At 41.5% G+C, this 14,379-nt stretch overlaps 1 protein-coding gene across 1 annotated transcript in view; it reads left to right on the top strand.

Annotated features, from left to right (window-relative positions):
- Positions 1 to 11,259, top strand: part of RNF130 (ring finger protein 130) — a 32,650-nt gene extending 21,391 nt beyond the window's left edge. Inside the window, exons 5-8 of the mRNA XM_009870145.1 lie at positions 4,583 to 4,679; positions 5,712 to 5,916; positions 8,066 to 8,159; positions 11,066 to 11,259. Of these exons, the coding sequence (XP_009868447.1) occupies positions 4,583 to 4,679; positions 5,712 to 5,916; positions 8,066 to 8,159; positions 11,066 to 11,081 (412 nt within the window). The 3' untranslated portion in view covers positions 11,082 to 11,259. The remainder of the gene's footprint in view (positions 1 to 4,582; positions 4,680 to 5,711; positions 5,917 to 8,065; positions 8,160 to 11,065) is intronic.
- The last annotated feature ends 3,120 nt before the right edge of the window (positions 11,260 to 14,379 follow it).

Genomic DNA, 14,379 nt, shown 5'->3' with positions numbered 1-14,379 from the left:
GTAGACGAAGAGGCAACCAGTACCTGCAGAGATGAGCACCACAAATTTCTGATTGTATGTAAGGCTTTTCAGTCTTTAGCATCTGAGATGCTTCTCCCCAAATCTTGTTTTGGAGGCTTAATCCCTTTCAAACTCCTGATACTTCAACCTCTTGTTTTAGTGCAACATGTAAAGTCAGTTTAAAAAAAAACACCAAAAAACTAAAAAAAACCACACACAAACGTACAGAAGCCAACTGAGAAGGTGCAAGAAAATTGTGGAGAAAATGGTCTGACCAAGAGGAAGCAAATGAGAGGCTAGAAATTTTTCTTACTGTGCCTGTTGAGGAAGCTATAATCATTAGACAGTAGGAATCACTGACATAGGACATCCTTGCTGCTTTCATCAATTCAAAAGTAGCATTTCCCTTTGGTACCACAGCTGTTCCCTGCAGTTTAAGTACGGTCTGTCTCTCTGTGCCTCAGCAGAGAGGAGTCTGGTCTGGGCAGACACACAGCAGGCAAAACCTGCCAGCAGCTCAGCACGTTGCACCTAATTTCTGTAGTGAAACGCCGTATTGGTGATGTAAAGTTTTGTGGCAGGTGGGAAGCTGTGGCCAGTTCATAAATAAACTAAAGTGGAAATGGCTGCAAACAATGCAGCTGAATTTCTAGCATTCCTTTTGTGCTTCACTGAGAGGAGTATGTTCAGTACCAGCAGCCTATGGACATCCCTACAGCTTTTAGTGCTCAGAGGAATAAGTCTTAGGTTTACAGGCCTGAGGAACATCTCTGTCTTTTGTGAAAATCGTTATGTAAGTTAAAAATGAGTAGGCAAATGTCAGAAGGATTCTAGCAAAATACAAACCTCATGGCCAGTTTTCTTTATTCGGATAGTTTTACTCTACTGTTGCGTCTAGGAGATGAGCAGGCACTAGGTGAAAAGCGATCAGGAGAGGGTAGCGTGAAGGACTAGTGAGAGATAAGGGAAGGGGAGAGCAAAGTGACAGGTTAGAGAAAAGCAGAGGGAGTGACATTGGAAAGGGCAGAAAGATGGCCTGGGAAGGAAGGAATTAACAAGACAGGAAGAAGATTAAAGGAGTAGTAGATACATTAAAATAAATGGCTTTTGAGCTAAATTCCCAATAGTTCATATACCGGGCAAGAAGAGGGAAAGTGACAAAAGTGACTAAGCCAGATTTTCATGTTTGATTCTGTGCTGCTGCAAATAGCTGCTTTTCCTTCTTTTTTTTTCTTTTCTTTTTTTTTTTTTTAAGAGCAAGTTAGCACAGTATCTCAATGCCATCCTTTCTGCTCACTGCAATGACTCTGCACAACGCCCGCTTTCTGCGCTACCTGCCTGCACGGGCAGGCTCTCTTCTCCCCCAGCAGCGCTGCGGACTTGTGCAACGCACCGAGGCTGCTCTCTCCTGGCATCGCCTGCCGTGGGGAGAGACGTGGTGCCTTCCAGACACCTCTCCTCAGCCGTGCTGGCTGTCACGGGCTGCCTGCGGCAGGGCAGGAAGGACCTGTGCCCACTTGCCAGCCCAGCTGGAAGGTTTGTCCCCCAGGGCGAGGCGAGCAGCTGCCCCGGGTGCCAGCCAGAGGTGCTGCTGTGCAGCAGCACGTTGATCGGGTGCCTTTGGTGGGGTGCTGCACCCAGAACGGGGAAGTGTAGTGAGCTCTTGGGGAAATAGCACTTGTAAACTCACTCCAACTCTTCTTCTGTGACGTGCGAATTCAAAGGCATTGCACCACCAAGAGAGATTTCTAACTCAATTTCTCTCTGCGAAATGCTGCAAAGAAGGCATGTTGGACAACAGAGTAGGCATTAGGGTGTTTATGACAAGCTGGAGTGCAGCTGGCTTGGGTATGCTGACAGAGTGGAAAAATACCTGCAGGTCACCTGTTTGGAGTTATGCCCGCATGGGAGACTCCTTCGGTGCTACCAGCCCGGCTGCCGGCCCTGCTTCCTCCGGCCCCGAGGCTGCAGAAGCAGCAGCAGATGTGTCACACTTGACTCCCCGGTGTCTGGCTCCTGGGGGAACATCATCAGCTGCTGTGACCTAGAGCAGCTCGCTAGGAAATCTTCAGAATTATGGTCTTGGAAAACAAGTGACAGATACATGAAGATGGCAGAAAATGCAAGGGCTTCCTTTGTCGGACTGAGATTTTAAAATAGTCCATGTGTTTACTATCTTTATTGCTGTATAGCTGCTCTTTAACTCTTGCAAGCAGAGAAATCCAGACAGAGCCTGAGCCATAATGATGGTATCAGCAGGCTTTTTAAGGAGTAGATAAACTGCACGAGTGGTAGACAGAGCCATGCTGATCTAAATCAATAAATAACCTTTGGAGAACTGCACTTTTCTGAAACACATAAAAAGACATCCTTGAATGTTTAGGAACTAAAAGCAAAGAATTAAGAGGTCACAAAAATAGTTTTAGTGCATTTAAACTATATCAAACTGCTAAGGACTCTTTAAAATAACTCCTGTTTAGTAGATGTATGTTGGCATCCATATCAGTTCCCTGCTTCATTTGATCTGAGTGCTTCTACAGCACTGATTAGCAGATAACAATATATTAAAGCTGTTTTCATACTTCTGTGGAGTCTTGATGTCTGCTCTTTCCCAAAATATTAGATTTTCAGGTTTATCCTACGCTATTAAAAAAAAACAAAACAAAACAAACCCAAAAAAATACTTCAGAGCCTTAAAAGGAAACATGAACAACTAAAAGCCATGATTTTCCTAACATAAAAAATAGTATCTCTATATGTTTCAGAAGATTTTTAAATCATTTTCTATCACCCAGGATTTCTAAACATTATTTTTCCTCTAGTTTTGTGAGTAACAAAGGGAATGCATTAAGACCTAATAGAAATGAGTCAATATTTTGTGCAATTATTTGAGCAGTAAGCAATGTGTGTGTCCTGGTTTTCATGACTGCTGTATTGCTAAAGGACACAGGCCAGCGAAGTGACTAGCTGAGAGTCTCCAAGTTTCTATTTCTGCAATATTTGGTATGTAGGTAAGTAAAGTTCTTCAGCTCCCCATCCGTCTTCTGTTGAGTATATTATACTCTGTAAGTCTATGCATCTCTTTAGTTAGTACAGGTAGTATATGTGGTTGTAGCTGACTGGAACCTAATTCTATTGATTTACTTTAGTCCCACCTTCAGTGTTAGTAGCTATAGACAAAACATAATTATATACTGTCTTATTCCACCTTTGTTAACCATTTGAGGAGGCCTTTCCTTCAGGTCACCTTCCAGAGACTTAAAAGAGAATTATCTGCTAACGTGTCTCATTTGGGTCTCTGGTATTAAAATCACAAGGAATAGGGAACGAAGGAGTCCCAGACCCCATGACGACCTCACTTGAGGGACAGAGCAGCAAGTATAACCTGAGAAAGGAGGGGTCGGAGAGTATCTCGACTTCGTGCTGCCTTGGGAGCATGGATGACCTCTTACAGCCGTGATGATGCCCCAAACAGATGGCAAGAACTCCTTGTTCTGTCACTGCCCCTTTGCCTGCTGGTTCCAGAACGCAGCTCTTTGCTGGCTAAGCAGCCTTTGCAACTTCTGATCTTGGTCACGTTCACCGGGCTGTCGTGTTCGGGTGTGCCGCCCTTACTGGTTTTCTGCTCTGCAGTCAGTGCCACGGGAAGTGAAAGGTCTGAGTTCTTATCGTGGGTGGCTGTTCAGATGAGGTTATCATGAGTATTTGCTAAAGCTCTGTTGTGTAGAAAGTCTGGTGATACCCACTCCTGCCATGGATACGCTCTGAGAAGTTCTTTCCCTTTTGACCAGCTAAGAGGCCATTTCCTTTAGTTTCTTTAATTTACATACATTGTTTTGGTCTTTGCACAGTCCTTCCTCGTTATATCGGTTTATACCAATCTCAGCACTGTTACATTCATATTCATGTATGTGACTAAGATTTTGTATGCAATGTAGGTGGCGATTCAGACTGTTCTCTATTTTGGAGTTCCCTGCTGGGCAAGTAGAAGCCCAGTTTGCCTTTGTCTTTGAAAGATTGTTTTGTTTTTATGACTGTCATGTGATGATGGACATGTTTTCCTTCTTGAGATCAAGAAATACTAATTGTAGGAAAAGCCTTCTTTTTACTTAGATGTGATAATTATAGAAGCCCTTTGAAAATCAAACATAAGTGTGTTTGGATTGGTTGCACTGGCTTTTGAATAAAATTGACCACTGGTGGGTCTGTGATCTTCCTACCCAGTTTATGGCCAGGTTCTACATAGAAATTGCGACAAGATGTTGCACAAGGTTACGATCAGGACGTTGTTACCCTAGTTATTCTACCCATGTGCATACTTATATTCACTGCAAAAGGGAGAAAATCCCTTCCTTTTAAGTGTTTCTTCCTAGTTATACTATTACTAAAGGATGGCAATAAGAAGCAAGAAGTTTTGATTATTTTTTTTCTTATTACAATTAGTACAAAATACTGGCAATTCTAGCATTTGTTCTGCTGGCTTAATTAAAAAAAAAAAAAACTTAGCTAAAAGCTTGTTAAAATAATTTATATAACCTGGAATTGTTTGCAAGTTACATATGTGCCTTGTCTGTTCTTCTAGGCATGTTTTCCACAAAGCCTGTGTGGATCCGTGGCTTAGTGAGCACTGTACGTGCCCAATGTGTAAACTGAACATTTTGAAGGCACTGGGAATTGTGGTAAGCTGCGCTGTTGTGAGCTCCTCTTCCTCCCATGTCTGAGACCCCAGACAGGATAAATAATTTTGGGGAGCAAGGGGCAAGAGTGTTCCAATACCCTTACTCAGAAAGTGTTTGGGGCTTTTTTTACCAATTTCTTTGCTGCTGATAAAGCTGATTTGTTGGTTTTGTTCTTTTCCCTTGTTGGTCATTGCGAATATATTGTTGTATTTGCATTTATAACAATTTCTTCTCTACAGTAAGTCTACTAGGTGCTCTGGTATCTTCCCTTTTCTGAATTTCTTCCAGCCTTTGCTAAATTTACTCTGTAAATCTCTTGTTGTGGTCTCCTGTAGATACTCTTGGATTTGTTTGCACATTAAAAGCTGTGCCCTAGCCGAGGCCAGCAAGTTTTCCGGAAGCAGCTCATGGCTTATGGGATCCCTGATGACCAGTTCAAAAAGAATTGAGGAACCTCAAAGAGGATTTTTTTTTTATCTTTCCTGTATGAGCAATATAAAGTGGAAGTAGTTATCTTTTCAGGAGAAAGAGAAGAGCACATGACGATATTGTCTTAAGCAGCTTTTGAATTAAGCCAGTGAGGATAATCAGGCCTTCATTTTTAGCTGTGTATCAGCTGCAAATTTGTATGTTTTCTAAGAAATAGTTGCAGGTATATTGTGGAGGATCTGTTTTTGCAGTTAATGACATACCTGGGTTTTTAGAGGAGGATAGAATAGAATTCGGTGCGTGCTGCCATTGCTCGTGCTGGTAAACCACACGGTCATGGGCTGCGATACAAGCATATTTGAGTCCCTTCCCTGAATCTAATCCTTTTTTCTGCATCCTCTTCCACCTCTTTAAGGTGGAGTGAAGGAGAGACTTCAAACAGAACTTGCCAATTCATGTGCTTCTCTCCAGTGTGATGTGAGGACAGCCGTAGCAGCTGAATAAAGCACGCACGTGTGGTTTTACCCAGTTGATGGGTTTGCTACGTGTAGAATATTCACTGTTGTAATGCGGATTCACTTTTTTTTATTATTATTTCTCCAGCCAAATGTGCCATGTACAGATAACGTAGCCTTTGACATGGAAAGGCTGACCAGAGGCCAACCAGCTAGCAGGCGGTCGGCCCTCGGCGACTTTGCCAACGACAGCTCTCTCAGCCTGGAGCCCCTGCGCACCTCCGGGCTGTCGCAGCTCCCACAGGACGGAGAGCTGACGCCGCGCTCGGGAGAGATCAACATCGCCGTGACAAGTGAGTTTTTCTTGGGCTTCCAGCACTGTCCTATGGTTTTCCCGGTCTGTGGCACTTACTCTGCTGTAGCTCTGTGCTGCAGGGCTGTGGCGAAAGATTTCTCTGCAGGGACAAAGGTGACCTCTCTGTCTCTGTAAGAGGCGGACGCTCCATGCTGAAACAGATAAGACAGTGCCAGGGCTTTCATTATTAATGGTATATACATTTAGCTCTGCATGCAGAGGGCAATGGATGCACTGAAAGGGCAACAAAATAATCTCCCCCACTTTGGTAACTGGTACGAGAAGCTGGCTTGTCAAAACCATTATTTACCCTTTCAGAATACTTTACATGCAATAATTTATGCAAATGTAAATATTTTAGCTGATTGCTATTTCTGCAGATGTTTTTCCCCTGAGAACATTACTACTGGAATTCTGACGTCCCTCAGCATGATTTCTCTTGCAAAATCTGTGAATTAGAAAAAAGTGTTTGGTGCACCAACATTTTAGTATTGTCCAGGTGTTCTATGACATCAGAAAACTGTTCCTGCACTGCTTGCAAGATCTTATCCGTAAGAACAGCATGGGAAATTTCTACTCAGTGGATTTTACATAGTGCTATTAAAAACGTTAAAAACTATAATTGATACAGTATGTGTGGAATTGCATCATTTTTCCATATGCTGTACAGTCTCAATCTGAATAGTTGTTTTTCTGGCTGAATTGCAAAAATAGAATCTGTGCAGTACAACAGTCTCATTTAGTCCATGTGTTTTGTTAATGTGCCTCTGCATTTTGAACTTGGTGACATTGTCTGCCACTGATAGAAGTATCGGTAACTGATACAATTCTAAAGGGTGTTTCTCTAGATACTGTAGCAAAGTAAATGTCTCATTAAAAAAAATAAATCTCACCTTCGGAAGCAGGTAGTCTGTATCTAGAAATGTCTTGATCTGAGAGCAAAAAATCCACAGACAAAATCTGGATTCTTTACAAAGCCAGTAAGTCACTTTGTCATGCAGTGTTCAACACCTGATGCATTTTGCATTCAACTCTGTTGAACAGAGAGCAAATCTGTTGGTGCGCTGCTTTCCTTATCGTGGGGGGGAAGACTTGTAGTTCAAGTAAGTCACTTTGTCATGCAGTGTTCAACACCTGATGCATTTTGCATTCAACTCTGTTGAACAGAGAGCTTGTTGGTGCGCTGCTTTCCTTGTCGTGAGGGGGAAGACTCTGTAGTTCAACTGAAACTTTTCACTACTTGGTTTTACAAAAAAAGTGGGGTTTACTGTCTGTTCCCAACTGTAGTACCACTCTTGCACAGATGGCATGCCAGAGTGAAACAAGGAATAATCATCAACAGTTCATTCTGACAATGTTTATAAGATAAAGCTTTAGAAAAGACTGTTCAAATGTTTTATTTTCTGTGTGCATTCTTTGATGCATGAGAGTTAAACCAAAGGCCATGTTCAATGAAAGTGTTTGTATTCCAGACTATTAGTATGTGCCAAATGGATTTTGAGAAGGGAGAACTTTGAATAGTGAACATTCTTTAATATCCTTCTTTACTACTTTCTTCTCAATGTGTCTGTGTATACACACTAACGTTGAAATTATATTTCCATGTTGTATTCCTGTCTATTAAATAGAAAACTCCAGTTACGCTTTAACTGTTGAACAAGCTATCCTATTTTTCTGTTGTTTTTTTAAAGTAACACTGTAGCATTTATTCAGGAGGGAGGGGGTGAAGACGTGAGTCAAGTATAAAAGTATCCTGGGTATGCTTTTGTGAAGAGCCGCATCTCAGCAAACCTAACCCAGCCCTGACAATCTCTCTGACTTGGGGGCAGACAGAGTTTTCTTTACATTTTCCCTCGTTCCTGCATTTCACCTTACGTTGTTAAGTAATCTTCCTTTGTCGCTAACCCTTGGGCTCAGCCAGGAAATGTTGTTGTGCCATGCTTGTTTTCCACACCTCTCTCCACTTCTTCTTTGCTAGCCTTCTCCAGTCAGTAACTGTGGCTAACCTCCTTCTGCTTCACCTCCTGGTGCCACTCATGGCTTAGAAGCCTCTTGCCTTCCGCCAGTGGTGTTTGAGGGAAATATTGGCATCGCTTTGACATAAGCCTTCTCCCACGAGTGATTTCCTCCCTTTCCTTTGTCAACAGAAGAATGGTTTATTATTGCCAGTTTTGGCCTCCTCAGTGCCCTTACACTCTGCTACATGATCATCAAAGCCACAGCTAGCTTGAATGCTAATGAGTAAGTAAATGTTCAGATGTTTCTATATATTTCTGGTGGGTGGATGACATTGGGAACAAATACCAAGAGAATAGGGAAGGGGAGGAAGTGCAGTTTTCAGTCAAATGTCTTTTCTGCTTTTCTTGAATGTAAATGTTTTTATTAACAGTAGGTTCCAGGGTAAGATCTAAAGTCCCTCTCAGTTTATATTAGCTGGATTGTCTGAGGAGGTGTCCTTCCTAGAGGTGTCCTTCCTAAGTGGAGACATGGAACAGGGAAAGGGGAGAATATATTCCAGTTTTGATCAGTGGTCTACGTAAACATTAGATTTCTGCCATAAAATCCCCATTTTCAAAATTCAGCTCGCGGAGCCAGGTTGATCAGTTGGTCACCTTTGACAGTTTTCACCTCAGTTTCATAGTCATGTCATATTTTAAAAAAATAAAAATCTTTATTTCTAATTGGCATACTTTCAGCTGAAAAAAAGCATTTAAAAAGAAAGCTACCTTTTTGCTCTTAGGGAGAGATGAAGGCAATGAATATACTACTGCTTCTTCTCTCTTAAATGAAGAGAGCAGACCAGTCTTCTGACCTCTTATTTTAGTGTGCTTAAAAATAGCAGTCAAAGGAGGCCTTACAGACATCCACGCTTTCTTAATTTTTATAGACACCTCCAGTGTCTCCCTTCAGACAGGCTGGACAAGAAATGGCACTAGCATGTGACTTTCAGTCTCTTTTTATAGTTCTGTGTGTGGGCAAGTACAAATCTATTTGGCAGGTATATTAACTAGGTACATCTAGCTCTTTTCATTTTGGTGTACAGAACAACTGGGCTCATGATATATATATTTTATCATTATTTATTTGAGGAGGGAGAGCATCAACGTCTTACTTTGTTCTTTGTCTCTGAACATTTTGATGCAGCTGAGTTTCCATTAATGTGCTGATCTTTTACCAAAAGTGGGGTGAAATTCAAAAGCAGTCTCCTGTGCAGCCTGGAATCATAGCTTTATAAATATAATTTCGCTTTTTCTTTTTTTTTTTTTGAGATAAAAGAAAGAAGTGGCCTTTTTTTTACTTTTACTGCTGTCTGGAAAGTGTAAAGCGTCCTTCTTAAGACGCAAACATGTCCAATAGTCTCCAGTGTAAAATTTTAGACAGTCTCAAGCTAATCTTCAGGAGGGGCCATAGTAAGTTCAGAGAGGTCTTGGTGATCAGAGACCTTTGATTACCACTAGTTTGTAAGTCTTCCTTTCCTCACCTTTTCAGATGCTAATCACAAAAGGTCTTAATGAAGAACAGTTTTAGAACTTAAAATAGCTCCATCAAGCCCCCTGATTTAATTTTTTTTTTGTCCCATTTGTCAAAATGTTGAAATTGCAGCTATCAGTCAGCAACCTGACAACACAGCTGTAGCTGTACCCAGCTAATCTGCCCTGAGAAATAGCTTGGGACAGCATGGACCAGGGATGAGTTGTGCAACGGGGATGTCTGCATTTCTGGCACTTCCACATCGTTAGGAAGAAGTCAGAGCCCCTGTAGTGTCATCCAGATGTGGGCACTGATAGCAGTTGCATTTCTGCCTTGCTTTGCAATTCTTTTTGTTTTCTTTTGCTCAGTGGTACCTGGGTCTGTTTTTGCTGAAAGGGTAAGCTGCTTCACACGGGTAGAGGTTTAGGGCTTTCTGTCCTCCCATGAAATGTTTTCACCGGGACGTTCCCTTCATACAAAGGGCTGCTGGAGCGGGGGTTCCTTTCTCCAGTGGTAGGGGTGAAAAGGCGAACGTCTACAAGCATACTCTTTGGGACAGACTTGAGAAAACTAGCAAGTGCAGAGAACAGAGCTATCAAAAATCACTTATTTAGGTAACTGAGGTACCTGGCTGTAGCCTTTAGCCTCAGCAGCTTTTTGAGTGAATCCTTTGGGATCTAAGCAGCCTCCGTAAGTGCTGCTAGGTTCAGCTGCTCTATTTTAGACTGTTTAAAATGTGTAGGTACGACACTAACGCTTAGGTTTCTTGCATTGACACTTTATGTTCCCCAGCGCCAAAGCATTTCCTTTGCTGACTATCATGCCAAAAACGTGGCAGCACCCTCTTACCATTCAATGTCACCTGCTTCTTATGCTCTTCTCCATATAAAAAGCATTGCTGACATACCCTACGTTTGTTCTAGTAGTGTTTCAAGAGGGAGCTGAGGGGTTTTTTTCTTATCAGAAAACAACAGTAGCAAGAATGAGGCCGTGTAGTGTACTGATGCAAGTAAAAGGTGCCAAATATTCAGCATTAAAATTCACCTAAAAACATGTCCTGATGCATTTTTTTTTCCTACGTCCTTTCCACAGCTTAAATGTATTTAGAGCAATAGTTCTGGAGTTGTGTGAATATAGATACCTAACCATGTGTGTGTGAATATATGTATTTGTGTGTTATGTGTATACAGACACACATATGCATTTGTAAATGGTTCCTCATAAAAATCAAAGTTGTCTTAGTGATAAGAAAGTAAGGGAACAGCTGCTTTCTCTTGGTCTCATAATATCCAAGCGCTATTAATATTAAACTATTTAGGATTTAAAGGAACAGATGAAGCACATTTTGCTTTGCTTCTTATGGAATGGTTCGAAGTTGCTGTGTAACTGTATGGAAGTCCAAAAAGCCCAGATGCTGGATAGCACCACTTAGAGAAAGTTTTCTCAGAAATTTAGCAGTGCTCAAAGCTGTGACTGTCCTGTCTTCTTCACTGGTTCTGTAAGAATAACTTAAGGAGTGCAGAACTCTTTTAATGCTCTGGCCTTGTACAATTAGTCATTTCTCACTAACTGACTTTTACAGGATTATGTATATTTTTTATTTTTTTTTAGCGTTGACAGTATTAACTTTAATATAAATATTTTGTTCCTTTCGTGTGTTTTTTTCTGTCCCACAGAGCAGAATGGTATTGAAGAAACGCTTTCCGGCCGATTGCCTTGGAGAGAGACACCTATTTTTATGCATCATTTATCGATCATGCAGCACAAGCAATTATTTAGTACATTCTATTTTTTCATAAAATTTGCTGATGCCAAAGCTTTGTATTAAGGAAAATGTGAGGAAATAAAAAAACAACAACTTTAATTATGAAATCTTACTCTGTGAGCGTTTTATTTTCCTTGGACTTTCTGTGTTAGTACTTAAAATTTACAAAAGGCTGTCAGACTTGTAAGGTGCTTTATTTCCTTTGAGTGATTTCATCTTTGCAGATGTGTATTCTTCTCCTTTCATTTTGGGACACGCAAGCTAACAAGTGGAAATCCCACATGGTGCCCTTCTTATTGTGCCACCCAGCACCACAACAGCCGACACGAGTATTGTTAACAATCACTCTGTACAAACTTGCTGAGAAAAAAAAGCTGACCCAAGCATTCTAGTATATAACGGTCCTGCCCTGACTCCAGCTGGGAATTAATCTGAAATAATAACGTTTTCTTCATTTCTCCTCCTGTAACACTCCTGCATGGCACTGGGACAATTGCAGTGTGATTTTTGTCTTCAGATCAGGCATCGCTGAAGGTTTGCAGCACTGTGTTCTCAAATCATAAACCTTTTCTGTCTTTTGCTTTCATCCCACCCTTCTTCCTGATGAAAATGAGGCTACTCTAAACAGCTTCTTCCTCCCTAATACTGAGTGAAAAGGTAGCGCTTTCCCCCACTGTCACCTGCGAAGGCTCCCCTCGTATTAGTGACGGATTCGTTTTTGTTCAAGTGATAGTCTGTAATAGAGAAACTCTGCACAAACCTGTCCCTTCTTGCTGTGGCTTTATGACTGGGGTGGAGGCAGAAGGAAAACATCTCTCATCTCTGTCCTCGCTCAGGCTGTTTCACACAAGTTTACTTATGCAAGCAGCAAATGAGTAGTTTCGCAACAGTCGGTTAAAACATGCGGATCTGATTTGCAGCCAAGTGCTAATGCTTGAGTTAATGAGATGGGTGGATGAAGGTAACAAATCGGTAAGCAAAATCTAATTGATAGAGCTTAAAACTTATTCTGCGTTTGGTTGGTTTTGTTGTTTTCCTATCAAGATGTAGACATTTGAAACTTAATGCTTTCTAATTTAATTAAATGAATAGAGAGAGCCAATTTTACTGCAAGATTTAATTTTTTTATGTACTGGGAAACAGAAGATTTAATTCAATTTTATTTTTATGTATAGGCAGTTTTAGAATTTAGGAACACAGCCAGAATCTACATTAAAATAGTTCCTTAATTCTTATCTGTCCAGCAGGCTTTAGCTGAGAAGGCAGCTTTTATAATAAGAATTGAAGTATATGATAGCTTCAGTACATTTACTAGAATGATTTTTCAGTGTGTGTCCTTGTGAAATTTTGAAAGAAATGTGAAAACAATCAATAGAGCAGTTTTGAAGGACTGGAAAACCCCATTGGGCTTACTCATGAAGAGGACCAAAAAAAAAAAAAAACCTCAAAAAAATACCGTCTCCGGGGCCTGTCTCCCTTTAAAATACAGCATGTGTCAACTGAATGTCGTTGCCAAAACTGGGATGTGGTCAGAGCATGATTTAAGGGCACAGACTGAAAAGGATGGCGTGTTTTTTTCACCTGTTTCTCAGCAGCAATAGCAACATTGATAAATTTGCTCTGGCCTCCTGAAACAAAAACCCTGAGTGCTTCTTAACGCTGTCAGGGGTGCCCAGGGACAGCCCCAGCAGCGCGATGACCCAGATGCAAAAGGCACCAGAAACGGTTCCAGTTCGTGTTTCTTCTACAGAAGAGCAGCACAAGTTGGGTGATACTGGGAACAAAATGTTTGACAGGACTTCTGGTGCGTTAGAGGACTTAAAAGAATATGGTCCTGGTTATTTAATCTTTCTTTTGAGCCTCTGACAAGTTTTTTTTCAACAAAGCGTTGCTAAAAATACAGAGAGTAGCTGCTAGGTTAATTACATGTCGGGCTTGCAATGTAAATTTATCCTGTTAATGCGATAAATACAATGGAATGAACACATTCAAAGAGGAACTCTGCAGCATTGCAGAAACTCAATTTTTTGACTCGACTTTAACATAAAAAGGAAATTCCCCCAAGTTTTTGTTGCCTTTCATGTTTTTAGATACTCACACGTGAAAAATGAGGAATGTTACTCTTATATGTGTAAAGTTAATAGTGGGAGGAAAGGAGAAGAGCTGCTTCCTCTTTCCACGTGTTGCAAAGCTGGGGTAATAGTTCACGAGGACGTGGCAGCGCTTGGCTGAGCAGCTGCTTTGAGGAAGGGATGCTTTATGAAATAATCCTGCTTTGTCGTTCCTTACCCGGGGGGATGTCTGAAGCAGATTGTCTGAGATAATGCTCTGATCGGATTTCCACACTAAGAAGTCACTGTGCCGGAGGAGCTGTGGAGGGACTGCAGCTCGTGGCACAAGATGGCCCTGGTTCATGACTTGGGGCATTAAAATACTTCTCAGAGAGAAGAGGGAGGCCAGGGGATGATTACTCCTCATGTACCTGCAATGCTACAGCAATGCCATATCTTGAATTTTTTGCCTTACTGTTGTGCCTACTTCTGTAGCATCCTGTGGTAGGTAGAAAGGTCAGTTCTAGCATGGTATGTTTATTTTCAGATTCAGTACAAGTTGACTGAGAAGTTCCTTGTAAGTGCGTAACGAATAATAGTGGCAGAGAGCACTGAAGGATTCATTTTCATGCATTAAAACTGAATGCAGACTTCCCATTTGTTTCCTATCCCTAAAGGATAAATCTTGACCGTTCTTGGTAAGTGTGAAATAGAAGGAACAGATTCATAAGCTGAACTCAGAACTGCAGATGTTCTACTTGTCCTTAAAATACATGTATTTAGTAAATTTATCAGCTGGACTGTTGCCACAGTTTTTAAACGAGCACTAGCAATTTTCTGCATTATGATGAGCATGTCGGGGTCACTGTGCCCTGCTGACTCAGTTTCTCGAGCCATAAGCTGTGGGCAGTGATACCGACCTGGTTGTTAGAGCACTTGAAGATGGCGTGTTGAGAAGCACTGAGCAGCAGCTGGATTTCCAGCACTGGGTGGGCTGTGCCGCGTGGTAGAGGAGAGACACATCCAGGAAAAGAGTGAGTGACGTGGCCCGAAAATGGCACGAAAGCCACGACATTTGTGTCTGTACAGAAACATGCAACCTCCCTGGCAGTGGGTGGCTTAAATTTCTTTTGCCAAGAGGCGAGAAAACATCACAGTAAAAATTCTAGAGGTG

Source organism: Apaloderma vittatum, unplaced genomic scaffold (assembly GCF_000703405.1).
Source record: "Apaloderma vittatum isolate BGI_N311 unplaced genomic scaffold, ASM70340v1 scaffold9050, whole genome shotgun sequence".
Taxonomy (NCBI): Eukaryota; Metazoa; Chordata; class Aves; order Trogoniformes; family Trogonidae; genus Apaloderma; species Apaloderma vittatum.
This window is presented reverse-complemented; position numbering and strand designations above follow the sequence as displayed.